A 26,916-nucleotide genomic window follows, 5' to 3' on the forward strand; every position below is an offset into this window, starting at 1 on the left:
GTCTGAGAAATCACTTTCAACTAAGTTCCTCATTACAAAAACACCTCTCCAGGAAGTGTGTTAATTCCAGATCACATGACCTGCTCCACATGATGTCATTTCCTCCTGAAGAAAAGACTGGCAAGACTCCAAGGCTTTCTGACTTATTTAATGTAAAGTAGTGTGTGAGCTAAGTGCCAACAGATTTACTACAATATCTTTTTAAATAACTTTCAATTTAAATTTTACTTGATTGTATGTATAATATTTAGAAGAATATTTCTGTAAAAATGCCGTGTGGTGTTTGTTTGATTTTAGGCCTGAAAACAGCAGAAATGTCAACTATGTTACAAAAAGTCCTGCAGTCACATATTGACCCAGGAACAGATGTCATATTTCCAGCCTTAACATTGACTGGATTTAGGAAGTGACACTTTGAATGGGGATGTCAATGAATCACCTAACAGGGTTTCTAACATGATCCATTACTGGCTTCTAATAGCAGCACATTGATCCATCTCCAATTAGACATGAGTGATGCACTCTGGGGGAAACTTTCAGCTGTCACATTTTTAATAATTTATGTGTAGCTACATCAGTTTGATGTTTGGTTCTGGCCCATACATGCAGTAATGTTGCAGTCTCTCCCTCTCCTCAGCTCTTTAAATTCTCACAGTGGGTCTTATCAAACCAGATCTCTGCCCTCTGCACCGACGGAAAAGAGAAAGCACACAACTATCATCTGCAGCTGTTCAAATATTGTGACATGTGATCTTTGGCTGGCACAAAGAGCGCTTGTAATGAACGGCCGGGACACAAAAGGCTAAAAGGAACGGGAGCTCATCGCTGCAGCTCGTCCCCGGCTCTCCGCTCAAACACATGCACCAACGCTCAGCACAGCATTTAACGTTCATTCTGCTACACTTTATGCAGAGCCGTGACCTCTGCCCTCTGAGAAAGAAACACCACAAAAAGAAACTCCACACGCTGTAAGAGTCCGCCAAAGTTCACCGCCAGCAATCATGTAAAACAAACAGCAGCAAATCAGAGGAGCAGCATTATCTACATGAGCTGAATAAACACGGCACCCAGCAATGATTTTTAAACAGGACTCTTATCAAAGGAAGACACAGTAATTGAATTCCTTATCTTGTGAAAGAACAAAACTGCTTTTGTTCTGCTGTTTGCCCTGCTTTGTCACTCCTTGGCAAGTCATTTATTCATCCCACTGCTTGTTCTGTGCACTTTGCAGCTTCTGTCACACCCATCGCTGAGGATCAAACTGACAAAGCTTCAGCCTTCATAGGTCCCCACACCTCTTTTAAAACAAGACACACAGTAAGTCCTTTCTCTCATCATCAACAACTAGATATCCAAAGGGATTATCTGGACCTAAATGACTGAAAGAAGCAGGGACACAGCTGTAAATGTGATCACATATTTAGAATGTTTAGAACAGAATGGAACTGCTGTTCATCTTAGTGTGTTAGCATGCTAGCATTTCCTAATGAGAAGAAACAAACAAGCCTTTGTTTTACAAGATTTTTTTAGAGCTTTAAACCTAAAAAACAGAGACCCAATTTTGGAACTAGATTAAGAGCTAAAGCCCAGAGGATGTTGGCTCATTCACAACCACATGGTCCAACCTCATAGTGGAGCAAGAGGAAAAGTCATGTGATCCTCAAAACAATTAGGAGTCATAAATGTCAACAGGGTCAAAAAACAAAGCATCATAAAGGGAATCTCGTCATAACAAGCTTTTGTTCTGAGCACCATTTATGTCCCTGGTGCATCCACAGTCATAAACTTTGACCTGAAATTTGAATTTTAATTATCTAGCCTTAAAGGACTCCACCAATAAGTTCTTGGAATAGCCAAACGACGCGACGTTTATGATAATGCAACCTTTTCTTTCATTTCCCTGCAGCATCAACAGTTAGCTTAGAAATGAAGTCCCAGCATCACCTACACGCCAAACTACAGGTTAGCATAAATGTAGTGTCTACAGATACGGACCTGTACCCGTAGCCTGTGGCCTACGGATACGGCACTTTACCTTACCATAAATATTAATGAGACAGACATGAATATTAATGAGTCGGCTGATGAACGCGCTTTGTGATTGGCTGGTAATCCGACGTACATAAATATCTAGCATAAACAACAACAACAACAAACAAAAGCTTTATCTAATAGCCAAACAAGAACATTATCAAGGTCAGGGAAAACACAGGGTCAGCATCAGCAGGGGATTTGATTCACAGAGAGACAGAAGAAGGGAAAAAAAAAACCATAAAGTTACTCAAACTACAGTCACACATAGCCAGACTCCATTTTGCTTTAGTGCCCTGGAAAGCTAAATATAGCCTACAACCTCAAATATAGTTTATAGTCAGACAATAATAACAGTGTAGCTGTATTTATCTCATCTGTCAACATGATGCCAGTCAGTCACGTTCAGTCTCGAGTTTGTCATGTCGCTGTTATGGCTGACGGCCAGGATGTTCCTTCACTCCTACAGGATGCCGAGTGCAGTTCACTTTTCAGCCACTGGTGCCTTTACCAACAAAGGTTTTCTGAATGTTACACAGAGAACCTTTAAGTATATCAAATCTGAGATACAAAAAAGCTTGAGTGTTTGATTAAAATATTGGCTCATTACAAAAGCTCTTTCAATCAACAAAGAAGCCTGTGAAGGAGAAAAATTTGACATTTCTATTGAGCGCTGCTGACCCTTGAACGGCTCGTTAAAAAGTGGAAAATGAAAAACAGATCAACAGAGAACGCAGCCTTTCGATTACAGCAAGAAAGAGAAGAGAAAATCACGTCAGAGCCCAACTATTCTGATAATCCCAGAGCTGAGGCACGACCTCACTGAAGAGGCCTTGCATGGAGGATGTCATGTCCACTTTTCTTCCGGGCCTGATGAGGCTCTACAGACTTGAGGCGTGAAGGTATGAAACGATAGTCTGATCTAAAGGGGCCTCCGGCATATCTGGGTTACCGCAGGTTTCCTGGATACAGACGAGGCTCAGTGAGGAGAGAGGCCCACTGAACTTTCATAGAGATAATTCATACATGACAGCTTTCTTTTTATCTTTCCTGCCTCAAAAATACGAGATGATTGCGCTCATTATCTTCATCTTCAAAGAGGATAGTATTTTATTGTGATACATCCCCCTGTCAAGTTGTGTTTCTGTAATAACAGGTTTGAAAGGAGGATGTTTTTCAGATAATGGACAAATAACACAACACATCCATCCATTATCTGTGGATCTATTATCTATCTATTAATCCTCATTAGGGTCGTAGGGGGTGGAGTCTATCCCAGCTGACTTAGGGTGAAGACAGGGGACACCTGGACAGGTAACAGCCTATCACAGGGAGACAAACACATAGAGACTCACACCTACAGACAATTTAGAATCACCAGTTAACCTCAGCATGTTTTTGGACTTGGGAGAACATGCAAACTCTAACACAAAGCAAAAACACAGAATGGAATCTAAAGGTTCATTAGCCCAGCCTGTAAATACTTTTAATTTCAAACATATGATGTCATCTCTTCTGAAATGATTGTTGGCATGACCTTAAACTAGTAATCTGTGTGATCTAACTGCAAATAAATAAATAAATAAAATGGGTTTCTGGTTTTCAAGTGAGTTAGTTATTGTATGTGGGGCTTTTATTTTGAAAATGACCACAAATCAACTGCTAAATTCAGGGCAAACTGCTGGAAAATAACCAGCCAACAGCAGTACAGCTTTAGAAGGCGGGCATTATATTTGCATTTATGTGAACAATGACCATAATTTCCCAGAGTTTCCAGAGCTTGTATAAGATGTGCTTGTGCGTGTGTCTGAGTGAATCACATTTGGCCTGCAGCTCTCATCCTGACATCAGCTCTGATCTGTGACCTTATGTCTTTGTTTTCTCCCCCTTCATCTTCAGGGGATGAACTTATCATTAAAAACGAAGGGAAAGGTTTTTATTATCGCCCCTTGAGCGAACAAAAAAAAGAAGAACTCCGCTGAGTCATTCCATAAGTGAGAGGAGAAACCAAAATGACATAACAGCGAGAGATTTCCCTCCAGTTTAAGTTATTATACCTCACTTATCAAACGGAGGCAGCGCTGGCATGCAGTCTAGATTGAATGCACACGAGCATAATTACAGTGCACATGTCTTGTATACAAGCTGGATGTCACCCAAAAGAACAACACTCATTTCAGCCGGAGCAGGCATCCCATAATTTTCTCATCCAGCGAGGGTGTGGAGCAGCAAGTTGGGTAACTTCTAAATCCTGTAGTCAGCCTCTCTGCGGTGTCATTTACAGGTTACCGTGGTAACTGTGCACTCCCGGCGTCCCTGTCAGCTGGTCGACTTTGCAGGAGCTGTGGCTGCATCGGTCTCCTTCTAATCTGTCATATCGCCTCTGATCTTCTCTGAACTTTAGGAAAGAGATGTGGGCATTTCAGTGGGGTAATGTGACTCCCTGTTCAACCAGAGCCAGGTAAGGCCGAGCTCAGACAGACAGCTCATGTGGTTGCCTGAAATGAACCCGTTCTCCCCTTACTGGGGAAAAATCTGCTTAAGGCAAGAATAAAAACAGATCCAGCCGCACCCACAGCACCCAGCCACACTCAATAGGACAGAATACATCTGGGGCAAAGACGGATTCCACAGTCCATCCGCCAGGTCGGCCTGAGCTCAGCCGGTTCAAGGAGGAGCAGTGGATTTGTGGAAATGGCACGAATCTCGCTGCTCAGCTCTCCTGTCCATCCCTGAACCTGCATGAGCGCCCCACTGGAATCCCCACCCAGCCAGACAGGCTTTCTTTAATCTGCTATTCAGCTAGGATTCCTCATCTGTGCAGTCTACGTTTTCACAACCGCAATGTCCCCTGACAAGTTTATGCCATTTCAGCCGGTTACTAGGCTACGTGAGTGTTTGTTTAGCTCTGTTGTGATGAATAAGCCCAATCCAAGACTCAAGAGCTGGACAGAAAAGTCAGATGATATGGCAGAAGAACCGATTTATAAGAATAAAGTGGCTGACTATACAGACAAATATTTGAAGGCAGTGAAATAAGGGACAATTATGACTTGATTTTTTGACGTTTCTCCAAATTTAAGGAGGACATTCAGTTTTATTTCATTGCGTATTAGCTGTAAGAAGTTGGCTTTGATGCTTGCAGGCTTTGATTCCTCATGTAATCGTGTTTCTCGTGCCACACATTGACGTTTTAAAATGCCAAAGTCAATGCCAACTACTTTTCACGTAGTTTTTTCTAAAGCAGCAACTCTCTGTTCATGTTTTTTAAAAGGGAACAAGCTTTTATGGCTGTTGTTCTTGGCTAGCAGTTGTGTTTACTCACTATCAACAGCAAGTCTCTCAGTTACATCTCAGGTTGTGGAGCTGCTTGAGTCTGGCAGTGATGTGATTGACGCACCGCCTGTCTGAAAGCTGATTCCAGTGCGATTGGGGCAAAGTTTCAGGGAGACAGCTGCAGTGGAGTCCAGCTTGGACCCTCTGCCCTCTCCGTGTGTGTTTGCGTGTGTGTGTGTGTGTGGACATGAATCATACGTCTGAATGTGTGCTGTATCTATTTATGAACATCTGACCCCCTGTCTGACTTCATGCCAACACCCTCTGGCCTGTGTGTGTGTGTTGAGGCATGTAACTGCAGCTTTTCTCCAAGTTCAGGGGTGATCCATCCTGTTTTCTGCCTCTCTGCCCCTCCAGTCTCTGGTATTTACTCTCTGCTGACCTACTTCACACACAGGCCTGGATATTCACCTGCACTCACATTAATTGCATGTAAAAATGTAGCAGGCAAGAATACACACAGACGCCTGAAATGACACATTAGCATCTTTTTTTTATACAGCAGAAAACATCTTCAAGTAGGAATGTCTCTCAAACTTTCTGAAATAAAAGCTGCATGTATCGCTCGCTAGTTCATTTGTTTTGGTTTTATTTTTGTCCACTTAGGGGCAGAACAACAAGCTGCAAACACAGCACTGACACATTATGAAGTTTCATGGCTATTGTGCTAACAAACAGTTTTCTATTTATACATGCCATGAGCAAATATAAATTTGGATGAATGAAATTTAGTCTACTTTTGACTCCGTTTTTCAGTCTTTGCCACTTCCTGACACTCTTACAATAATTATTGTGCAGAATCACTGCTGACAATCAAATGTACGTCTTAAATTAATTGAACACGACGCCAGAAATGATACTACCAAAGTGGCTGATTTGGTCCAGGCGTTTCCTCTTCTAAACATATTTCCTCATGTGTTTCATCAGTTTTAGTTTAGGGTACAACAAAGCATCAAAAAGAGAACCGGATGTAACCGAGGCTAAAGTTGTGCTTGGATCAAATTAAGAGGAAACTAACTTCCAGAGAAAAAGATCTTTAACATAACATTAGCTCTCACACAGCGTTGCCAGAATCGAGGCTGATTTTGGCGGTGAATAAACTGCACTATTAGCAGTAGCAGTAGCAGCTCCTGGGCTAACAATGAACCCTAAGTGTTGGTCTGTCTTTCATCAGGAAACATGTGAGACATGCTTGGCTGAAGAACTGTTAGAGACTTGGAGGATTTTACCAGTTTCAGATTTAGACACGTTCGTAACACTTTTGACTACAGAAACCTGCTCATCATGCAGAACCACACTGATCAAAAATATAAACGCTGCATGCAATACATCATTAGATTCTATCCAATTATTTTAACAGAGGGGAATAAATATTTGTCTTTCAAGCACAAGATCCTGAGAGAGGAGATGACAATAGTCCCACACAACAGTCACTGAGGTTGTTCAATGTTGTCTCATTTTGGTGAAGTTGGTGCACATTTTGGGAGACTGGATCAGGTTGTTAGATTAATTCATCCAAAGTATCATGTGGCAGATTGTCTGTCTGACTCTGAAACTATTTCTTAGATGACAAATGGTGAAGTTGTGAACATTCAGGGGTCGTAGCTGACATACCAGTATCCAACATGCCAGCAGCCTCTTCTCATCTTTCTCTTGTCATCTGTGGCATCATGTCACGTCAAAAAAAGTTGCATTTTAGGGCGTGGATTAACTCAAAGGTCAAGAATTTCCCACCAGCTGAATGGCAGAAAAACGTTTTGTACACAGCTGGCTAAACTGAACTATTTTCTACCAATACCAACAGCCACAGAGTCAGAAAATAATCTGCAAAAACTTAGCATCACTCTGAAAGACATTGTGCATGCTGTGCTAAAGTGACACTTTTGTCCGGCTATGCTAACTTCTGATCTCTTTGTGCCACATCGGAAACAAGTTACCATTATGAGCTGCAAACAGGCAGCAGAAAACACATCCAACAAGACAGTGATCCATCATTTCTCCAACATTCATGACTACAATCTAAACTCCAACAGATGTGCCTGTGTCTACTAAAACCACCGCAAAGAGACAGTATGTTTTCTCTTCAGTCTTTTTCTGTTATTTGTTTACCGACGTGCACAATTGTTCTCACACCAAACACGACATAAATCCCCCGTCACGGATAACGGTTTTTGCCTGTGTGTGCAACGGCTCTAAAATTTGTTATCATACATGTTTCTGTGTATGTAACATGTACATTCACCCAGAAACCTGATACAGAAGTCAGTAGACGTGGTCATATGGTGGCCACATGTTTCCTGTGTGCTCATGATTAAACATCACTTTATTTAAATAGCAAGCTGCTACTTTTGAGAAAAAGAAAATGGGCAGCTTTTTGAAATAAAAAACATACTTTCACATTCTGTTCAGTGGTTGTAGTTCTGCTTTTTCCCTTTGATCTTTGTCTCTGTGACTTGGTTTCCTAAAGGTCTTGCTCTCTCTTTACTGTGTCACTAACACTCCCTAAAGGCTAATAACATCCATCTATGCTAAAGGATCAAAGTGGAGCATTAACTCAAGTCCTGTAGAGTCAGAAAAACATCTCAGAGTCACGACAGAGTCAGAAAAACAGTGTTTTTTCCTGTGGAGCAATGAGCTCACAGCCAATATTTCATTTAAAATCTGTACATCTGATGGGAGTGTGAATAAAATTCTGCAGGGTCAATATATTCGTATCATAGTTGACATTTTTGCTATTTTCAGGCCTAAAATCAACATGGCTGCCTATAACCACACACCACATGGCATTTTAGAGAAAGATTCTTCTAAATATTATAAATACAGTTGAGTAAAATTTAAATTAAAAGTTATTCATAAAGATATTGTAGTAAACCTGGTGACTACTTTATATTAAATAAGTCAGAAAGTCTTGGAGTCTTCCAGTCTTTTCTTCAGGAGGAAATGACATCATGTGGAGCAGGTCATGTGATCTGGAATTAACACACTTCCTGGAGGTGTTTTTGTAACGGGGAACTTAGTGGAAAGTGATTTAATTTGTTATTTTCCAGATAAAATTAGATATATTTCCAAGAAAGAAATATCTGTCATGATTATCTCAACTTAATGATAAAAAGAACACAATCCAAACTATTTCTGAATCAGCTCATTTAATTATTGATGAGCTAATTAGAAAGTGGACACTTATTTAATTGACATTTTAGTGACATCCAGTCATTTTTATTAATAAGTGATTGTTTGAATAATAAGTAATTATGGAATTTGTAAAGACATGATTATAATGAACATAAAAACTATTTACTTTTAATGAAAATGTCTGCAGATATATCCCATGGATTTAAGTCCTTCAATTATTGACCTACAAACAATTGAGCTATTTTGTGTGTTTCATGTTTAACTTGTCCTGAATCTTTATTCCATACTAGTGAACATTTCGTATATGTACATAAATATATAGAAACTGACAAACTGACACATTTGAGGAGCTCATTCCATAAAATAATGTTTTGGGCCGCTTAACTGATTAACTTGACAGACGTGGAGACTACAACTCTGGCTGCTGACAGTCTAAAAAGTTTTCCAAAGAAATATACAGGGAGTTACACAGGATTTCTTTCAACAACTCTCAGAATTTTCCCTCCCTTTCTCCCCCTTCACCCGGTCATCCTTCATGGATGCTGAACGCAGCACACTTCCTTTCGCTGATGTCTGCTGATGAGGTTTGTTAAACTGCAACTCCCAGCTCAGCAGGAGCATGAAGGAAATGACAGCAACAAACTGTTTCACAGGATGGACTTTTTTTTATTAAATCACAGAGAGATCCAGGATAATCTGCTTCAAATGTTTTCAACCATCTTTCCAAGTGAACTCGTGTTCAGGGCAACGTTAGCCAAAATGTTTTGGATTCTGCGGTTTCTCCACGGAGCTCCATCAGACACAGATGCAAGTTTTGTGATTATTTATAGAGCGATGTTTAGTTACAGCCTCTCCACAGATCTACAGGGATCACAATAATGAGACTTTGTTCTTTCTACTTTGTACTGTCACGACTGAATTCACATGCCTGAAAAGAGAAGTCACATACATGATAAAAGATAATAGCCCTAACCCGTGATCCGCCAAAGAGCAATCAGACGAGACCAAACACACCCCTGCAGCGCCCATCTGTTGGCCAAACTAAAGCTTTTAGACAAATAGCAGCTTAACAGGATTACCTGCTGATTGTTGTCCGGCCGGTACACAACCAAAACACAAACTTTGAGGCTCATCTAACTGTAAAAAAGCTACAAGGATGGGATGTAAATGTATAAAAACACCAAATTCACCTCGAAAACTACCCCCTTGCAAAATAAAGCTGGAGCAAACACTTTCAGGGGATTCCCTCTCCTCTCCCCTGTAAACGCTGATGGTTTCTGCTAGAGTTCCTGCTGCTGCAACCCGCCCTGAAAACATCCAGAGGCTGCAGGAGGACAGCAGTGCAGGGAGATCCAATGTCTGCCAACTGGGATTAGCACCGTCAGAGGATCAGCTGTGGCATACCGGCTAGCTTTATAAAGTTTAACAAAATACCACAGCCACGGCACTGTATGTGGTCCACAGTGCTTTTACAGGAGTCTTCATACTGTCCACCTCGTCAGCATGTTTTCTGATGTGAATGTGTTTGGACTGAGATGGTGTGGGAAATGCTGTGTTTTATAATTTGCTAAATGTGCATATTAAAGAGTTGCATCGGTTCTGAGGAATAGGAAGGTCAAGAGCATCATTACCACGGTGTGACTGTAATGAAACAAAGAAGAAAAGACCAGCTTTATTTTACTTATTACTCATGTGTTTGAAAGCAAGGATGATCAAGACATAAGGTGATTGATAATCAAAGTACAGACAGTTTTTGATAATAAAAGTACAGATAGTTTTTGACATAAGCCATAATCAGTAAAATCAATTTTGCTGTAATAAATACTTTTGATTTTAAGAAGAAGTCTCCTGACTACTCCATCAAAAGAACTGGGCGGAAATAGCCTTACACATATTCTGTTGGTTTGTTTAATTGTAGAATAGGCTCATTTCCAACAATGGACCACAACAGATAGTCTAGAATTTAGAGACAAAACTGATGAACGCTCCGTCCTAGATACCAAAAAGTACACGACTGCTTGAATAATTAACCCAAAACATGAAAAAGCCTTGTCATCTTCCATAAACTGTGTATCCATCTCTTTGATTTTTTAATGACAACACACTAAGAGCCCAGGTTTCCTTCACTACATGGTGGTAATGTCCCATGTCACTCCGCCACATCTCTTACCGAGCACAATAAACATGTTTGATATGTCAACTTCTCCGGCTGAGGGGACAACAGTCCGGCCTGTGGAAGACGCCCGGCAGCAGCTGACTGGCAGGATCAGTGTCTGAAGTCAGAGCAGAGGGCAGCTGCCGAGCAAACGGGGCCACTCTCTTATGAATGACAGCTATTCACCTCCCCCTTGAACATCACATGAGCGCTGCCTCCTACTCAGCACGGCGCAGCACAATATCACACTGTGTCTTCTGATACAGTAGAGGCTGGTGGGGAGGGAGGCAGGAACAGATAACCTGCACTGTGACCTTGAGGACAGGGATCGTCCACTGGAGACAAAACAGTTTGTGGAAACGACTGTAACCGGCTCTGACACGCTGCGGTGTAATGGTGCATCTAAAGCAGCCTCTTTTGCTTCTAAACCTGCAGCAGTAAGTAGGGCAGCACAAGCCACTGGCGAAAAAAGGAGCCCATCGTATTCTTTTTTTACCCTCCTCTAACCTTCACGTCTCTTTCCCACAGCTGCTTGTTCATGTGGTATGAAAACAGACGATGCTGGAGGTCCTTTGCTTCCTCCTCCTCCTCTGTTACATCAGACAGGTCTGCGACTGGAACACACATGTGGACAAAATGTAACCTTCTGCTTACAACCTTTAGTGTCTGCATCTCTAGCCCAGAAAGCTCCTCATGTTTGTGTCTCCTTACGCCAACGTCAGGCGGAGAAATGAGAAAATGACCCAATTAGTGGGCAAAGATAACCTGGTGGAGGGGGAGCAGGAGGGAAGATGATGACGAGAGAGGATGGAGAAGGGAGGAAGAGAGTTAGTAGCATCATCTTCTCTGGTCTTCTGATAGTAAAAAGAGTAGAAAAGATTATAGAAACTGTAGAAACTGGTGGTGTGACTCTCTAAAAGTGAAAACAGTGACATCCCTTGGTGACAGCTGGTCCTTAGCTGGATGCTGCAGGAGATGCCTGGGTGCTGCAGTATCTTTACTAGCCAGCCATTGATTCATTCTGTAGGTAGCCGCAGCACTGATGCTATATGAGAGAGCACTGCATGTGGAGAATTGCATAATAGATAAAGCCACTGTGGTAAACAAGGAGGGCGAGGACCACATCCTCCCACAGCTGCACCACTGCAACAATGCACACCGCTGTAAAGGACATGAAAAATACTCGCTCATTCATCGTCATCAAACCGCAGGAATGTCATGTTCTGACAGCAGCAGCACACACAGATGGACATGCAGCACACAAACGTCTGCAACTAGACTGCATCAAGTGCAGTCGCCTCCCCGAAACACACCGCCTGGTTACTAAAACAAACACCGAGGAAAGACAGGCCTGTCTGCGGTGCTCTGGTTGACAAAGTCTCCCTATCGCATGTAGAAATTCCTGAGATGTGACTCCCATTAGAGGCACACACACACATGCAGCTACAAACAGTGGATGGGAGGCTACTCACAAGAGCTTCTGGATCTCTGCTGTGATCAGTGGGAAAAAAAAAAAAAAAAAAGAGCAAAGGAATCCTCTTGTCTGATCTGTCAAAAAGGATTTCTATCCCACTTGCCCTCCTCTCTGCTCTCACTGTCTTTCTAAAAGCAGCTGAAGACAGAGAGAGGCAGATCTGCAGTGCTGAAACTCTGTCAGTATGCTAATGCCTGGATCTGCCTGCTTCTCTGTGCTTCTCTCCTCCCTCTCCTCCCTTCCTCACAGTCTCCTCCAAGGTCAGTGGCTAGAAACTGCCTGTTTGACTCCTCCCTTAGTGGACAGCACCCTCCTCCAGGCTGGACACCCCGGCAGTAATTACCGTCATGATCCAGATTAACTCCTGGGTGTGCTCTTGTTGTGTAGCGCTGTGCCGGGACAACTCACAGACGGGATTACAGCTGGGAAGGTTGGGGGGGTTTACGGGTGGTTTAGACCCCACAAGGAGAGCAAGAGGCAGCAAGGATGGGACGCTTTCAGCTCTGCATGGAGACAAGAGACAGAAAATCAGAGAAAAACAAAAGAAAACAGACAGAACCATGGACTAAATGCACCTGTAAAGACTGAAACGTACAGACCAGTCAAATCACAACGCAAGACGTCATCAGGAGAAATTAACGGCTTGACATAAAGAGATCGCTGGCAGTTTTTGGGCCCTTAGCACAGACTGTAGCATGAAAAAAGACTTCCTCTCTCGCTGCAGCCTAATCTCTTGAGCATGGACACAATGTCATGGAGGAGACCAGAGTTAAACAGCTTAAAACCTGCAGCAGATCAGACCCAAGGAAACTCCCTGAAGTGATCCTCTGCCAACAGCTTTTTACCTTACCAGATAAATAATCAGATTTTTTTTTAACTTTTTTGCTGCTATTTTAGCTGTAAAAGCATCAAAGGTCATCGCCTGGAGGGTGAATATCGACAGTTCGAGCGTGGGCTGTTCTAATACTCGCTGAATTGTGCGTCTGCAGAGTCAGTTGAGGAGATTTGCTGAGCATTTAGCTGCATCACTCAGTGGCTTTAGATCCTGTGATGGGATTAGAGGCGAGAAGCGTCTGATGGGATGAGATAGAAGCAGGAAGTACTCTGTTAGCAGCAAGATAAATAAAAGTCCACAACAAAGCTATCATATATCTGAATTCATTCTTTTTTGGAGGAAATAAAGCTTGTTTTAACACTGTATACACACCAGTTTAATTTATGTTACTGAATATAGCACTTATTTGCTCAGATCAGGGGCGTCGAACTCATTTTAGTTCAGGGGCCACATTTAGCCAAATTCAGCTCCAGTGGACCGGGCCAGTAAAATCACAGCATAATGACCTAGAAATAAACACAACTCCTAATTATAATCACGGGTATCTAGAACTCAACAATATAATATTTCACATTATGATCACAATGACAGTCAGACAAAAAAAGACACAAAACCCCACCAAAAACAAGACAAAATATTACAAAAACGAGACACAAAATGACAAAAGTGAGAAAAATTTGAAAAAATCTGAGACGAACGACACGAAACAAAACAAAAAGAGGCAAAAAAGCAGTAAAAAAAGTGACAAAAAATGGACAAACAAGATAACCGAGACAAAAACAACAGGAAATGACCAAAACGATGCACAAAACAATGAATGAAACAAACACAAAATAACAAAAATAAAACACAAAATGACAAAGGCGAGGAAAACAATGACAAAAAAATGAGACAAACACCACAAAACAAAAAAAATAAGAGAGGCAAAAAAGTTACAAAGCAACAAAAAGATTAACAAACGACCAAAATGAGACAAAAACATCATACAAATGACACAAACAAGACAAAAAATTACAAAAAAAGTAGACAGAAAACACAAGCGAGACAAAAAGAAAACACAAAACGACAAAACATGAAACAAACGACAAAAGTCAGACAAAAAACCAACAAAAATCAGACAAAATATTACAAAAACGAGATAAAAAAATCTGAGATGAACGACAGGAAACAAAACAAAAAGAGGCAAAAAAATGGTCAAACAAGATAAGCGAGACAAAAAAACAAACAGGAAATGACCAAAACGACGCACAAAACAACGAATGAAACAAAACACAAAATAACAAAAATAAGACACAAAATGACAAAGGCGGGGGAAAAAATGACAACAAATGAGACAAACACCACGAAACATAAACAAAAGAGAGGCTAAAAATTCGACAAAAAGTTATAAAGTAACAAAAAAAATGAACAAACGACCAAAATGAGACAAAAACATCTTACAAATGACACAAACAAGACAAAAAATGACAAAAAAAGTAGACAGAAAACACAAGTGAGACAAAAAGAAAACACAAAACGACAAAAACATGAAACAAACGACAAAAGTCAGACAAAAAAACAACAAAAATGAGATAAAATATTACTAAAATAAGACTCAAAATGACAAAAGAACAATGAACACTCTAGTATTTTACTTTATGATCAAAACAACTTGTCAGGGTCTAGAAATTAAATTTATAGTTTTACTAATTTACAATCTGCAGTTAATGTCTTCTCTGGTATTTTTCCACTTTGTGGGCCGGATTGGACCCTCTGGAGGACCACTTTTGGCCCATGGGCCTCATGTTTGACACCCCTGGTTTAGATTTTAGAATTTTTGCTGTTTAGAAAAACTCAAAGTCACAACTGAAGGTGAAACAAAGATCAAAACAGAATCAGTTACCTTCTGCAGACTTGCTGTCAGAATAATTAGCCACACACTTCTTCTTTCATCAATTTGGCTTCATGTTCAAAATTCTCCAGTGAGTAAAGTAAAAATCACGCGGGTGGACCTTGTTTCTGAGACTCCTACAATTATCCTTGGGAGCCGGTTACGTCATTCACAGCAGGGGAGCAGGCTTTGTTTCTGGACGGTGGTTTTCTTGGAAGGTGCTGACATCCTCTGGTGCTTTCTGGTCACTACAACTCCTGTAAACACATCTGATGAAAGGTGAATGAAACGACATGAAATGAAACACATTTAAGCTCACTGGGACTTCGATGAAGCACGCAAAATCCAAACACACATCGGGTGACACTTTCTTTTTGTATTTCAACAGTTTTTGAAACAGCATGCGCAAATAAAACATGAACAAAGAAATACAACAATTAAACATGCAACGAGAATCAGAGTTGGGCCCGCCAACAGATCTGTTTTTACAAAGAATAATGTGTAGAAAAAGATTTAAAAAGAAACAACAACAAAAAAATACAACAAAAAGCAACTAAGGATGAACACAATGAGATGTAGTTACAGTACAGAGCCAGCAGATGGCGGCATACAGTGTGAGGTCGATGACACCAAACATGAACAAAGAGATGTGATGGGCAACCAGAAACTACAGCGTCACCGTGACCTGGATGCTTCATTCATTCATTTACGATTCATTTTCCAAAATATCCAACATCTATAATGGAATATTAATGCTTTGTTTCTCTGTAAGCAGGATTACACAAAAACAAAGGTTTTTCCTTATGTCTGAATTCTTGCTTGTGTTGCACGTCGCTTTGGACGAAAGCGTCTGCTAAATGAAACTGTAGAATTGTTGTAGAATTGTACAACTACCAGGCTAGACTTCTTTAAACTTAGTGGACAGTGGAGCATGAGCAAGAGATGAACCCAGAAAACTTTGGTGTGGATCTTCTTAAAGGTTACAGAATTTTCTATCATAAAAGAGTGGATGATTGGCCCTCACTCTTTAAGTACTTCTGCTATCATTTTGGACTAATAACTGACAGTTTTGCGGCACTGACAGAGAATATCTGCCTGCTGTGGTGCTTAATTGGCTCAGGTGAGTCCAAAAGGCACAATCACAAAGACATGAGACCTCAAATCACTGCCAGAAGCCAAGGCTTAAGCTGGGGGGGACATTCATAATACTGGCACACACTCCAAAAACATATTTTCCCTGCTTTAAAAATCCAGAACTTTCTCTTTTTATTTTGCTTAAATAAATGATCACTTCAGGCCCCAAAACATCACAACATGTCAGGGGATTGTCATGTCTAAAAAACACAAAGGTAACCTAGAATGATGCTTCAACCAGTACGACGACTCAGAGACATGTAGGTGAACATAATTCCACGAGGCGAGGTTAATTCAAAGCATTTTAAAAATGACTGGTTGATGTAAACCATAGAGAAGTACAGTATGCTTTTTCCTCTCCTTCCTGTGTGAACAAAAAGGCAAAACAAACTTTAAATACTGCATGAAACAGAGAAGATGGTCCAGTAAATAGTCAATACACAAATTTGTTCAAACAGAATACTGGTGTGTGTGACTTTCCCTAATTTACAGTTCTTCCACGTTGACCTTTAGAGCGTCTTTTTACCGATTCATCTGCAACGAATCTCTCTCTTCAAAGACCTGAGCTGTACCAAGTAGTCTGCATACAGTGCATCAAATAACAACCAAACACTGAATACATACAGCAATAAGCGTCCAGAACTGTCAAGTACATACTGTCATTTATTAATTGCCTCTAAAATGATGCGTGATCTCTGGTTCAAGGCCATTTTTCTTCTTGTCTAGCTGTCGATTACATTAATCAAAAACATTATTAAAAATGATGTATAAAACAGGACTTTAACATGGAAAAACAAGCACGCACTGTGAGTCAAGAGGTCAGAAAAGATGAGCTCAGACTAACACGGTTCTACTGCAGTAAGTAAAGAAAGATTAGGTAGTATTAAGGAGTGTTGTTACTGTGTATGGATGGCCCTGTGTGCCCGCTGTCTGAACTATGACCTCACTGTAGGCTCCAGCAGTAGATGTGGTCGGGTGAACTACGTCACAGTGTCAAGGCATAGCATGGCTCATCATGGCAGAAAATAGGAAGTAGCACCTGATGGTGGACAGGTAAGGGCCTGCGTTGAGGAATGGAAATAAATCTACGGCAGCCTAAGTAACGAAACAAAGACATTAGATAGGGCTGGACCCGAATATCCGAGTATTCGTTCGCTACGGCGGTATCCGGATATTAATTTTGGTATCCGAATATTGCTGAAGACGTCCGCTGTTTGGGAATTCTTCTGTTTAACTGAAGACAAAACGAAGGCAAAATTTTGAGACCAGACGAACGGATCCGAATATTTGGGCCGTCTCCGCCACAAGCCCCTCCCCCCGGACGTTACGGGGCGGAATGAATATTCGGATATTCGTCTTTAATAGGGCCCGAATATTCGGAGGCCAGAAACCACTATTCGGGCCAGCCCTAACATTAGATAAAACTTTCTGATTGTGAAGGCGATGTAAGAATAAAACCAGGACATAGAATACTGAAGAAATGCAGCAAAAATCTCAAATAAGTCCAACACGTGGATCTGCAGTAGACAGAACTTGGTATCATCCTTCCTGATCCACAATGAAGTGCAGGAAAGAAACACAGGCACGACGAGTCCCCGTACTGTAGGTCCGTTTCCTCTCATCTCTGGTCCGGCAAACACTGTTCATGTTCATAACAGTCATACTGCGGCTGATCCGAGTCTTTATCAACCGTCCCGTTACTCATTTCTTTTCACAAAAGCAGCTTCTTCAGTTACAAATCTCATCGAGCCACCTCTTCACCTTCAGTCTAGCAGGACGATCTCTCTGCTGTACAGCCTCAGGGACTTCCATGGGAAGCATTGTCAGATTAGGCGAAGCAGGCAGGCGGGGTCAGTGACATGACTGGTTAGAGCTGGAGGCTGGCAGCAGGCCTTCAGCTGTGGTAGCTGGGCACCGCCGCCTGTTTCTGAGAGAGACGCAACAGCTCCTCTCTGATGGCCTTGATCAGGGAGGCGGAGGAGTGTGTGGGAGGAGATGTATCGAGGGGCGGTGGGGCTGTCATGTAGCCCGCTCCTGGGGCGTCAAGGTGGGCTGGGGGTGCTGTAGGCTCCCTCAGACCACTCCTGTGCATCTGGAAGATAGAGGAGGACGAGTGTTCAGGACATTCCAGGAACTGAAGGAAGGAAGGAAAGACAAACAGAAAAAGAAGGGAGAGGGGGAGAGGAAAATATAGATATAGCATAAGAAGAATATCAAGTGGCAGAGGTAGAGAGGTTGAGAAAACTTTGCCTGGGGACCAGACAGCCTTTATATTGTGTATTACAAATACACATAAAGTCAGTCTGGAACTGCTCCATTGAACCAAATCTAGCCCAGAGGCGGGACTACCGATCACAGCTTGAATTGGAGAGAGCCAATCAGCGTAACATATGTGTGACGCAATCACTAAGCGACCTAACAATTGCCTTTCCGCCATGATGTTTTGTAGTTTTAACAGCTTCCTTCGCCGTACAGGGGTCCTGAGGAAAATCTAAGCTCTCCCTTTCAACAGTGGAGGGCAGCATTACGCATTCTATCGTACAGCCTGCCGGAATTAAAAATACATCCTTTTTAAAAAGAAAAGCTTTAAGAGCTGCTTCTTGTTGAGGTTTTAAGGACAAATTCAGCCCGTGCAAAACAGAGGAAAGTGCACGAGAGAAACCTCGCTCTGTTGCGGTCGCATCGTTAACTCCCGCCTCTGGTGCTCTGATTGGTTCGGTCTGATCTGCTCGGAGCTTGAAAACCTGTCAAAATGTGTCAATGGAGGAGGGCTAGACCGTATTCCCGTATATCCCTTATAACAGGAATACAGTCTAGCTAAGCTAGGCTAGTGAAAACTAGGAAACATTTCCATAGCAGCATACAACCACGAGAAAACTAAGCATATGTAAAACAAACGGCTAAATAAGTGGCAACAGAGACAGCGTCAAAGCTAAGAATGACGTTTTTCTCAGTTATTCTGATAATTGCTGCATTTTGCCGGAGGACTGTTTTTCTATGTTTACTCTGCCGGAGTTCTGTGATGATCGGCGTACATAAATCCTTTCATCTGATCGAACATTACTCAAAAATGGGCTAAAGGATTTGATGAAATTTTCAGGAATGTCAGGAATGACACAAGGACCACCTCAGTAGATTTTGTCAGTGATGCAGCTTATAGTCTGGATCCATGGATTTGTTAAGGATTTCCCTTTGAGATAGCGACACGGCGTCACTGTAACCATGACAACAAGTGAACACTACGTCAGCTACCTGCTGATGATCACATGATTGTGATCCTACTACAAATCCACCGCTGCCGATGTATCGGAAATGATACAAGGAACTACTAATTAAATTGTGGGGGTGTTTCCGAGTCTCATCAATTCCCACCACCTGCTACATATCTAGGTGAAGCGATTCGGTATCCATACATAACGTACACATGCATAGCACACACCCGTGCTCAGCGCATGTCAGGGAATGAACAGTCTTGTGCTCTCTGAGTGCTTTTCTTGTTAAATAAGAAAATGTTTTATCTATACAAATGTTTAAATGGGTCACAAATATGTTGCTTAATTTCCATAACTGTACTTTTTGGCTAGTGTTCCTCAAACAGCTGATTTGTTCTAGGAACACTTAATGGTTGGTTGTGGCCTTTCCAGACAAAGTTTAAAATCCCACTGGCCTAAGGACATTTTCTGTGACTTCACTGAATTGTATTTCAGATGTTAAAGGGTCCCTGAACTCCATGTATCACATTTACATATTTAGCATTTTTTTCTCCATGAAAGTAATCCCTTCATGCCTTAAAATAGCTGAGATGTAACTCGACACTCTTACTTCCTCTACAATGTGCAGATCTATGAAACTCCTGCCTCTTTCTCCACTTTGAACTGCTCTACACTACAAAATAGCAAGTTGTAATATTGGAGAACTACTCACTGCATCTTTTTCAGGCTCTACTCTGGAGAAATTGTCGTCATGGTAATGGTTCCAGCCAATGCCTCCATTCTGGCCTGGAGCAGCCCTGACCCCTGCTGGGTAACCGTTCATCCGGCTGGACAGGCCCACCTGTGTCAGATGATGGAGCTGGGCGCCTGCAAACGCACACAGACACACACAGATCATAGCAGAGTTACATTACCTGACACTCAATCCTCTGCAACCTTTCTAACAGTCATTGATGCAATCACTGCAGCCTGAGAAGCACTCTGTGTCTGCGGGGTTCTTCTATGTACGGTAAAGGCCAAAATCCATTTCTTTAAGTGTAGGTCACACGAAGGCGGTAAAATCACGTCAGCTCCTTTAATAATTTAAGACAAAGACGAGGCTCCATCAGCTTGACACGCCGGTGGGGTAAAGGTGTGGACTGAATCTATCAGTTTATTACTAAATGAAACCACCTACAAATCATATAAGGCTCTGATAAAATTAGCAAAATCAACTGTATTAGTGATACAACTGGATTTTTTTCAGATCAAACTGACAGTGGATGTGTATTTGTGGCTATTCTGTCACAAAGAGCACCTTCAGGTGTTGTTTTGAGATGTGTGATTGTTCTAACTTTTCATATGAAATGATTTCACACTTAACCGGGCGGTAAAAGGTGAAAATGAGGTATCAGACATATGCACACCGTGGGGTTTGTTTACGGGGCAGTGCAGCAGTCCACAGCTAACAGTATTAGTAATTCATGACTGTGTTGCTGTCCAGTTCCCTCCTGTACCTGTAGTTCCCCCTACTGGACGAGGCCTGGCTGATGAGGGCAGCTCATCGGCGTAGAGGCCCCTGCTGGAGTACAGGCTGTCTGCTTGGAGCTGCTCACCGTGTCCTGCTGCTTCTCCTGGTGGCAGGTAGCTTGAGCCAAGGCCCTGCCTGAAACACAGGCAAATGTATCTTCTTTCATTTATGGAGGAAAATGTGTTGCAACAAACTGACAGGACTTCTCCTGAGCTGCAGGATATTTCTATATTACACAAGATATGACCTTAAATTGGTCTTTAGCCTGAGCAGTCTGTGCATGTGTAGCATGACATGAATGTGTTTGTTGGAGCCAGTTAAGACACCACCACTTGGATATGATCCTTTAAACCAATAAAATAAAGAGGACTCTTCTTTTATTGCTGATCAAGCCCAGCTCATGATGCACCTGAAGGAAAACATTCACACTGGAAATCAGGATGTAATTATCAATAAGAAATCCTTGTGGTGTACAGTAGAGAGAAGGGAACAGGAAGTAAGTCGATTATTTATTCATCTATACATGAAGACTCAATTTTCATGGCATGTTCTACTTACCTTGGTGTCAGACCTTGGACTGCAGGAGAGGACATTCCCAGCTCAGTGAATCTCTGGGGGAGACAAGCAGAGACACACTGTGCTTAAAGGGAAGTGAGTACAGCGACTGAATAAATTCCATCAAACAGTTTGTATTTGTGTTATACTCAGAACCTTTGAGAAATGTATGGACAAGCCTGGCCCAAAGCTGGACTCGAGGACAGAAATCTGCTTTGTTAACTATGGGGAGTGATTTTCAACACCGGCCAGTTCATCCTTAACAGACTGGAGCAGACTTAGAAGAGCAGGGGGTCATTCTCTGAGACCATGTTAGACTAAAAACTGACGCTCCCATACAGGACCACTGCTCATAGAAGAGGCTGTTTGGTCCTGACACAGCTGTCTGTACAGCATAGCGAAGAACTGTCCAATCAACCGGGAAAAGGAACAACATCCAGTGTTACTTCTGATACAAGTGCCTGAAATTAACACCGTGTATGGACTGCTTTTGTACATTTTCAAGATGCAGTAAATAAAAGTAAAACAATCAATGCATAGTCTGTAGTGGATGCTGACATTTCTTAAAGCCAAGTCTTACTTGTCTGTGGTTATGTACAGTGTATGTGAGCAGTGGGGATTGCTTTATATAGTGAGCATTGTTGTTTTGTTGGATAGCCTTCTTTTTACAGCATATGAAAGCAGTGAACCTGCAAATGCAGCACCAGAAAATGGCTTTTTATGGCTCCACTGCTCACCGTTAAATCTCTCTCTATAGCTGTCACCTGGGGTGTTGGACTATCCAGGACAGAGTGGGTATATTAATGTATTTTGACAGCTGTAAAATACATGTGATTTTAAGATGTAGCTGAGATGTTGGGAAATAAAGCAAAGTATTAAACTTTTAGGGCACTATTTAATTTTGTATAGTTAATAGAGGTACCCAGTTAGACTTTGGATCATAAAATGACATAAGAAACCATAAAACACTGAGAGAGAGTGGAATGCATCTGTAAAGGACTGATGAGGGTTTTCCAACAGACTGTGGATCTAATCTGAGTGATTTAATGGGTGAAACTCTTTACAGTCTCCTGTACCGCTAACAGAGAGCTCTGTCATCTTTAAACAGCTCATAACTTTTCTACTCATGTAACACTGACTGGCAGTAAAAACCTTTATTTAATTTCATCTAAGCTCTATGCCCCTCAATATGTAATTCAAAGCAGGAAATATGTCACAGACAACGTTTATGTTGTCCCTTGGCACATTCATATGCAACCTGAAACACTGTGTTCTACACGATCAGTATTGTGCACTTTAAGTTTACTGCGTTAACAAATGTGGCATCGCTTTGCTGGTTATCGGACTGCAGCTTCTTTGAAAGCAGCCGACACTGGAACTAATGCAGCTCAAGCATACTGCAGCTATATTCCTTAGGAGCTGATGAGGGTTAAGGTCGCAGCTCCATGGGGGTGACAGATGGAGGAATACTTAACTGATTAGTTTGCTAAGAAGACACGATTAAACCCGAAGCTTTATGCTTCATGCTGGGAATAAGGGGGGGAAAACCTCAAGAGAGAGCGGGGATAGTGAACACAAAGGAGTTTACATGTCTGTTTGGGCGATTACAAATTAAAACAGGGATCTTTTTTCTACTGTTCTGTCCCCTAATTACAGCTCACAGGAACTTAAACTAGCAAAAGGTCAGATGGCTTGAAGATGTGTCTGTAGATAACACATAATGTAGTTCAGTGCAGCATGGAAGCAGTATGATCTAATGTTGACTAAATGGCTAAAGCTCTATTAAAAGTGCCTGTAGGTGGAAGGCTGCTTACAGGAGTCGGGCCGAGAGCTTGGTAAGAAGGTCCCCAAGGTCTGGAGCCTCGGCCTGGAGGGCTGGAGACAGGGGGGTTGCTGTTGACCCCGGGGAGGGTGATCCCTGCCGTGCTGCCCTGAGAGGTGGGCGAAACGAGGGCAAAGGCGTCGTCCAGCAGGGAGTGCATTTGCTGCCGAGCCTCCTCAATGGAGGGCTGTGGTGGCATGTAGGGGGGTGGGGGAGGAGCATGGCCTGGGGGTGAGGAAGCGTGGGCGAGGAAGACGTCATCTGTGGGGGAGGGGCTCCTGTGAGGGGATCCTGGGCCTTGGTCAGGGTCCGACTGGAAATAACACGACACGTTTACGTGCGTGGGCACAGAAAATGAAAGACTGTTGAAACGTCACGATGCTTTTGTATCACTCACCACGTAGGCAATATTGTTGACCCCGGGGCATTTTCTGTAAACGCCGTCAGTGTCGTCAGTGATGAGGTGGTCTTTGTCTGCTTCCATCATGCCTCCATTCAGCTGCTCCTTCATCCTCTGCTTAGGAGAACGTCTCCCTCGAGCACTGAGGATATCCACGCATTTTTGATTTGTTTTAGCTGAACCAGATTAGACACAAAAAATAAACTTCACCTCAGAATCCAAGCAACCACTATCCCACCTTTTCTTGGGCTCCATGAAGATGGACGGCATCTGAGCGTCTGGGTCCAGGATCTTATCGATTTGCGTCTGTGCTTTCGAATAAATGCGATCTTGGTCCTTTGCATCTCCGAGGCCGCCGATCATATCATCCATGGCAGGGAAATCATAGTGGCCTTTCCTCTTGGCACGTAGACGAATCTTGTTTCTGTGGTGTTCAATCTCTGACTTGTGCCTCAACGCCACCTGAATCTGAGGACAAAAAAATCCAAAATATGTCAAGATTACAGCGTCTGAATTGTAATTTCAATTTGACGAATTAGAAGAACTGCAGTCACATAAAAGAATAAATAATATTATGTCTATTTAAACGGGTAAAATTAGTGAATTATCACTTCCAAAAGGCTACTAATAATAAAGCTGTTCACTCTTTGAGTAAAGCTATTTAAGTCTCTCTATCTGATAAAGAGCTTATTTGACCCTTTTTTAATTCTCATTCATTCATCAAGGAGAAAATTCTAGCACAACTGGACAGCAGTGTTGTAAGGAGGCAGTTCACTCATTCAGTTTTTTGGACTAATGTTGTCAGTTTGATTGAACAAATAATAGTAGTCATGTTTTAAATAAAAAACTATTTTTTGTGTAACACTGCATGTTTCCAAAGGCTCTGCAGCAGAAACAAGTGTCTTAAATCACATCGAAGCCTAGTAAAGGTCATCTTGGTCTAGCAGTATAAATAAGAAGGCATTTGACTCAAAAACATTCTCAAACTGTCTGAGAAATATGATGCAAAAATTATGTTTTTAGTGCTGAATTATTTAACTGAGAAAAAGAGAAGTTGTTGCAAAGAAAAAGAAAGCCGGATTGGAAACCTCTTTGTTGATCTGGTTCGTGTCGGACAGCTTGCCGTTGACGGGTGGGCTGTGCAGCGGTGGGACCGGCATGGGCTGCATGGCGATGAGCTGGACTTTGTTGGGGAGTCTCCTGCTCGCGTCTGTAGCCCGAGACATCCGATCGACATGTTCAAAGATGGAGGCCGAGGACAGCTGCTCGCTTGTACCGTTCATGGGGGGAGGACCTAAGGGAGTAAACAAGAAAGCAGGAAAACACAAGTCACAACACAGCCAGCACAGTGCGGACAAAACACACACTAAGGGACAGGGATTTAGACGGACAACTACGACGTAACCATGACAGACAAATAATTTAGCTTTTACTTCACTGACAAGACTACATCTGAAATGTATCATAACAAAAATGTTTCCGGTGGTAACATGAAATGACTTCTATCTCCAATGGCAAAACTTCACTTCAAACAATGGCTGCTGCCTTTGTTTGTGCAGCGGATTGTTTCCACGCTGTGACTGACAGCTTAGCGGACAGTGATGGATGGTGAGAATGAGCCAAGAACAAAACTACTACAGAAACAAACAGACAACACACGGACACAGCTGCTGGAGGTCAAGCCTGAGATCTACGGAGACACACACGGAAAGTGGACCAACTCTTACCAATTCTATTCTTGCCTGCAAATCACAACAGAAAGGAAAGAAAGTCTTACTGAAGTGAAGGAGATCAAGAAAAAAAAACATCTAGGATAAAAGTGGTTTCTGTACACCGACAATAAAAAAAGCCTTGTGAATTGAGGTCTGGAGGACATGAATGAAAAGAGAGACAAAGAGAGAGGAAAAAGAAAGTTTCCGAACTGATAAAAGCTTCCTTTCAGGCCTTTAGTTCATTAGTCAGTAAAAAAAAAAAAGCAAGAAAAGCTTTAGATGAGTCAGAAAAACACTGATCAAAAGACTGAATGAGGAAAAAGACAGACGGCGGATTACATAACACCCAGTGTGCTTCATATATCGTCTCCTTCTAAACACCGAGCGGAGCATGTACAGTCTCAGGCAGAGATTTATCAATAAGAAAGCAGAGATCATTCCTCTGTGGGTGAGTCAGGCTGCTGTAGTCTGGGTTCCCGACTGCCTCTGGCTCCAGGACACAGACTCTGAATGGCACTGCAGGCTTGAATCTATCAACAAGCTGTCAGATAGAGTAAGTTTAGCTATTTTTTTTCTCCCATTCCCTCCTAAATCCTTTCTTTGGACTTAATTCGACCACTAAAAAGAATTCTTACCAGGTGTTTTACTTTTGCCGTTGCTCTGTAATTTGTATATCATTGCCTGGGTTGATGCTGCACTATTCTTCAGCCTTTTTTTTATCACTTCACAGCCTCGCCTGCACTCAGTCTGGCCCTCTTGTCAATCAAGCTGCTCTCTCTTTATCTCTTTATGTCAGCCAAGAGTCCTCAGTTCGCTCCGTCCCCTCCCCCCTTCATACTCTCTCTCTGTGTTTGGAGCAGAGATGGTGAGTGTTGCCGAGGCCACTTGCCATTTAAAACATTGATGGGGACCTTCCGGGTGTGTTTGCTGTCGCTGGGCGTGGCGTGGGCTCTCAGGTTCTCCTCGGTCGATTCGCGCTCACTGGAATGGTCACTTACCACCGAGTCACCGTCTGACGGGGAGACCCTACCCAGAAAAACACGCACACTTACATGAATAATAGAAGCCTAAGAACATACTAACATGCAGGAATGTCATGCATAATCAAAAGCAGTGCTTTTCCAGAAAGGTAAAGGCTGGTAGGAGACTTCTAAGAAATGATAATGTGGTTTACGACTTACTGAGAAAAATGCTCAAAAGGATTTCTAGTGACAAACTGTCTTGGATGGATATCAACTAAGGAGAAACAACTCATGTCAGTCCCTCAGTCTACAACTAGCTGGTGTTGTGGAACACATTAGTCGCAGAAATCAACCAGATGCATTTGCAGGAATTGCTCTACTAATGATTTGGTGTCATTCATCTAATAACCAGGCCGGTTAGTGCTCTGAGGAATGCTACCAAGGTATTCATGGAAGATTCCTCAATAAATGGATAACACTAATGAAAACCTAGCAAGTATACATGAAGCAGATCAGTTTAAACATTTTAGAAATGTGACTGGGGTTGAATAAAAACTACAGAAAGTAAAATAGAAAGTACATTTTCCTTAACTTAGTATAATGTAAGTGATACAGACCGGTCTGCGAAAGCAAATGTCGACCCCTCACTCTCTAGTGCATAAATATTTAATCAGAGGATCTGTCTAAAGCTTTTTGTCTGCTTCACTGACTGCCCCAATTGAGTTGAGTGGAAAATCACCTCAGTGGGGTAACAACAAGCTCCATTAAAAATCTAA

At 42.1% G+C, this 26,916-nt stretch overlaps 3 protein-coding genes across 19 annotated transcripts in view; 1 reads left to right on the forward strand and 2 right to left on the reverse strand.

The window, feature by feature from the left end:
• The window catches only part of mical3a (microtubule associated monooxygenase, calponin and LIM domain containing 3a), a 102,807-nt gene extending 90,318 nt beyond the window's left edge, over window positions 1-12,489 (reverse strand). For 9 of the 15 annotated variants that reach the window (XM_051951399.1, XM_051951406.1, XM_051951409.1 and 6 more), the window contains exon 1: window positions 12,127-12,383. The gene's annotated coding sequence lies outside the window, so the exon portion shown is untranslated. Of the gene's footprint in view, window positions 1-12,126; window positions 12,385-12,471 lie in introns of those variants that run through there. The other 6 variants (XM_051951412.1, XM_051951408.1, XM_051951407.1 and 3 more) reach the window with 3 other exon arrangements.
• zgc:77752 (uncharacterized protein LOC393862 homolog) overlaps window positions 1-26,916 on the forward strand; it is a 411,733-nt gene that overhangs the window by 60,301 nt on the left and 324,516 nt on the right. The gene's annotated exons all lie outside the window — the stretch shown is intronic.
• The window catches only part of si:ch211-1e14.1 (UPF0606 protein KIAA1549), a 42,272-nt gene continuing 31,438 nt past the window's right edge, over window positions 16,083-26,916 (reverse strand). Inside the window, exons 13-22 of one of the 3 annotated variants that reach the window (XM_022202443.2) lie at window positions 26,068-26,204; window positions 25,194-25,208; window positions 24,555-24,760; window positions 23,705-23,934; window positions 23,464-23,608; window positions 23,059-23,379; window positions 21,248-21,300; window positions 20,676-20,824; window positions 19,892-20,046; window positions 16,083-18,059 (exon numbers count right to left, since the gene is read on the reverse strand). In XM_022202443.2, the coding sequence (XP_022058135.2) occupies window positions 17,862-18,059; window positions 19,892-20,046; window positions 20,676-20,824; window positions 21,248-21,300; window positions 23,059-23,379; window positions 23,464-23,608; window positions 23,705-23,934; window positions 24,555-24,760; window positions 25,194-25,208; window positions 26,068-26,204 (1,609 nt within the window). In that variant the 3' untranslated portion in view covers window positions 16,083-17,861. Of the gene's footprint in view, window positions 18,102-19,891; window positions 20,047-20,675; window positions 20,825-21,247; window positions 21,301-23,058; window positions 23,380-23,463; window positions 23,609-23,704; window positions 23,935-24,554; window positions 24,761-25,193; window positions 25,209-26,067; window positions 26,205-26,916 lie in introns of all 3 variants that reach the window. The other 2 variants (XM_022202424.2, XM_022202434.2) reach the window with 2 other exon arrangements.

The sequence above is a fragment of the Acanthochromis polyacanthus genome, chromosome 8 (assembly GCF_021347895.1).
Source record: "Acanthochromis polyacanthus isolate Apoly-LR-REF ecotype Palm Island chromosome 8, KAUST_Apoly_ChrSc, whole genome shotgun sequence".
Taxonomy (NCBI): domain Eukaryota; kingdom Metazoa; phylum Chordata; class Actinopteri; family Pomacentridae; genus Acanthochromis; species Acanthochromis polyacanthus.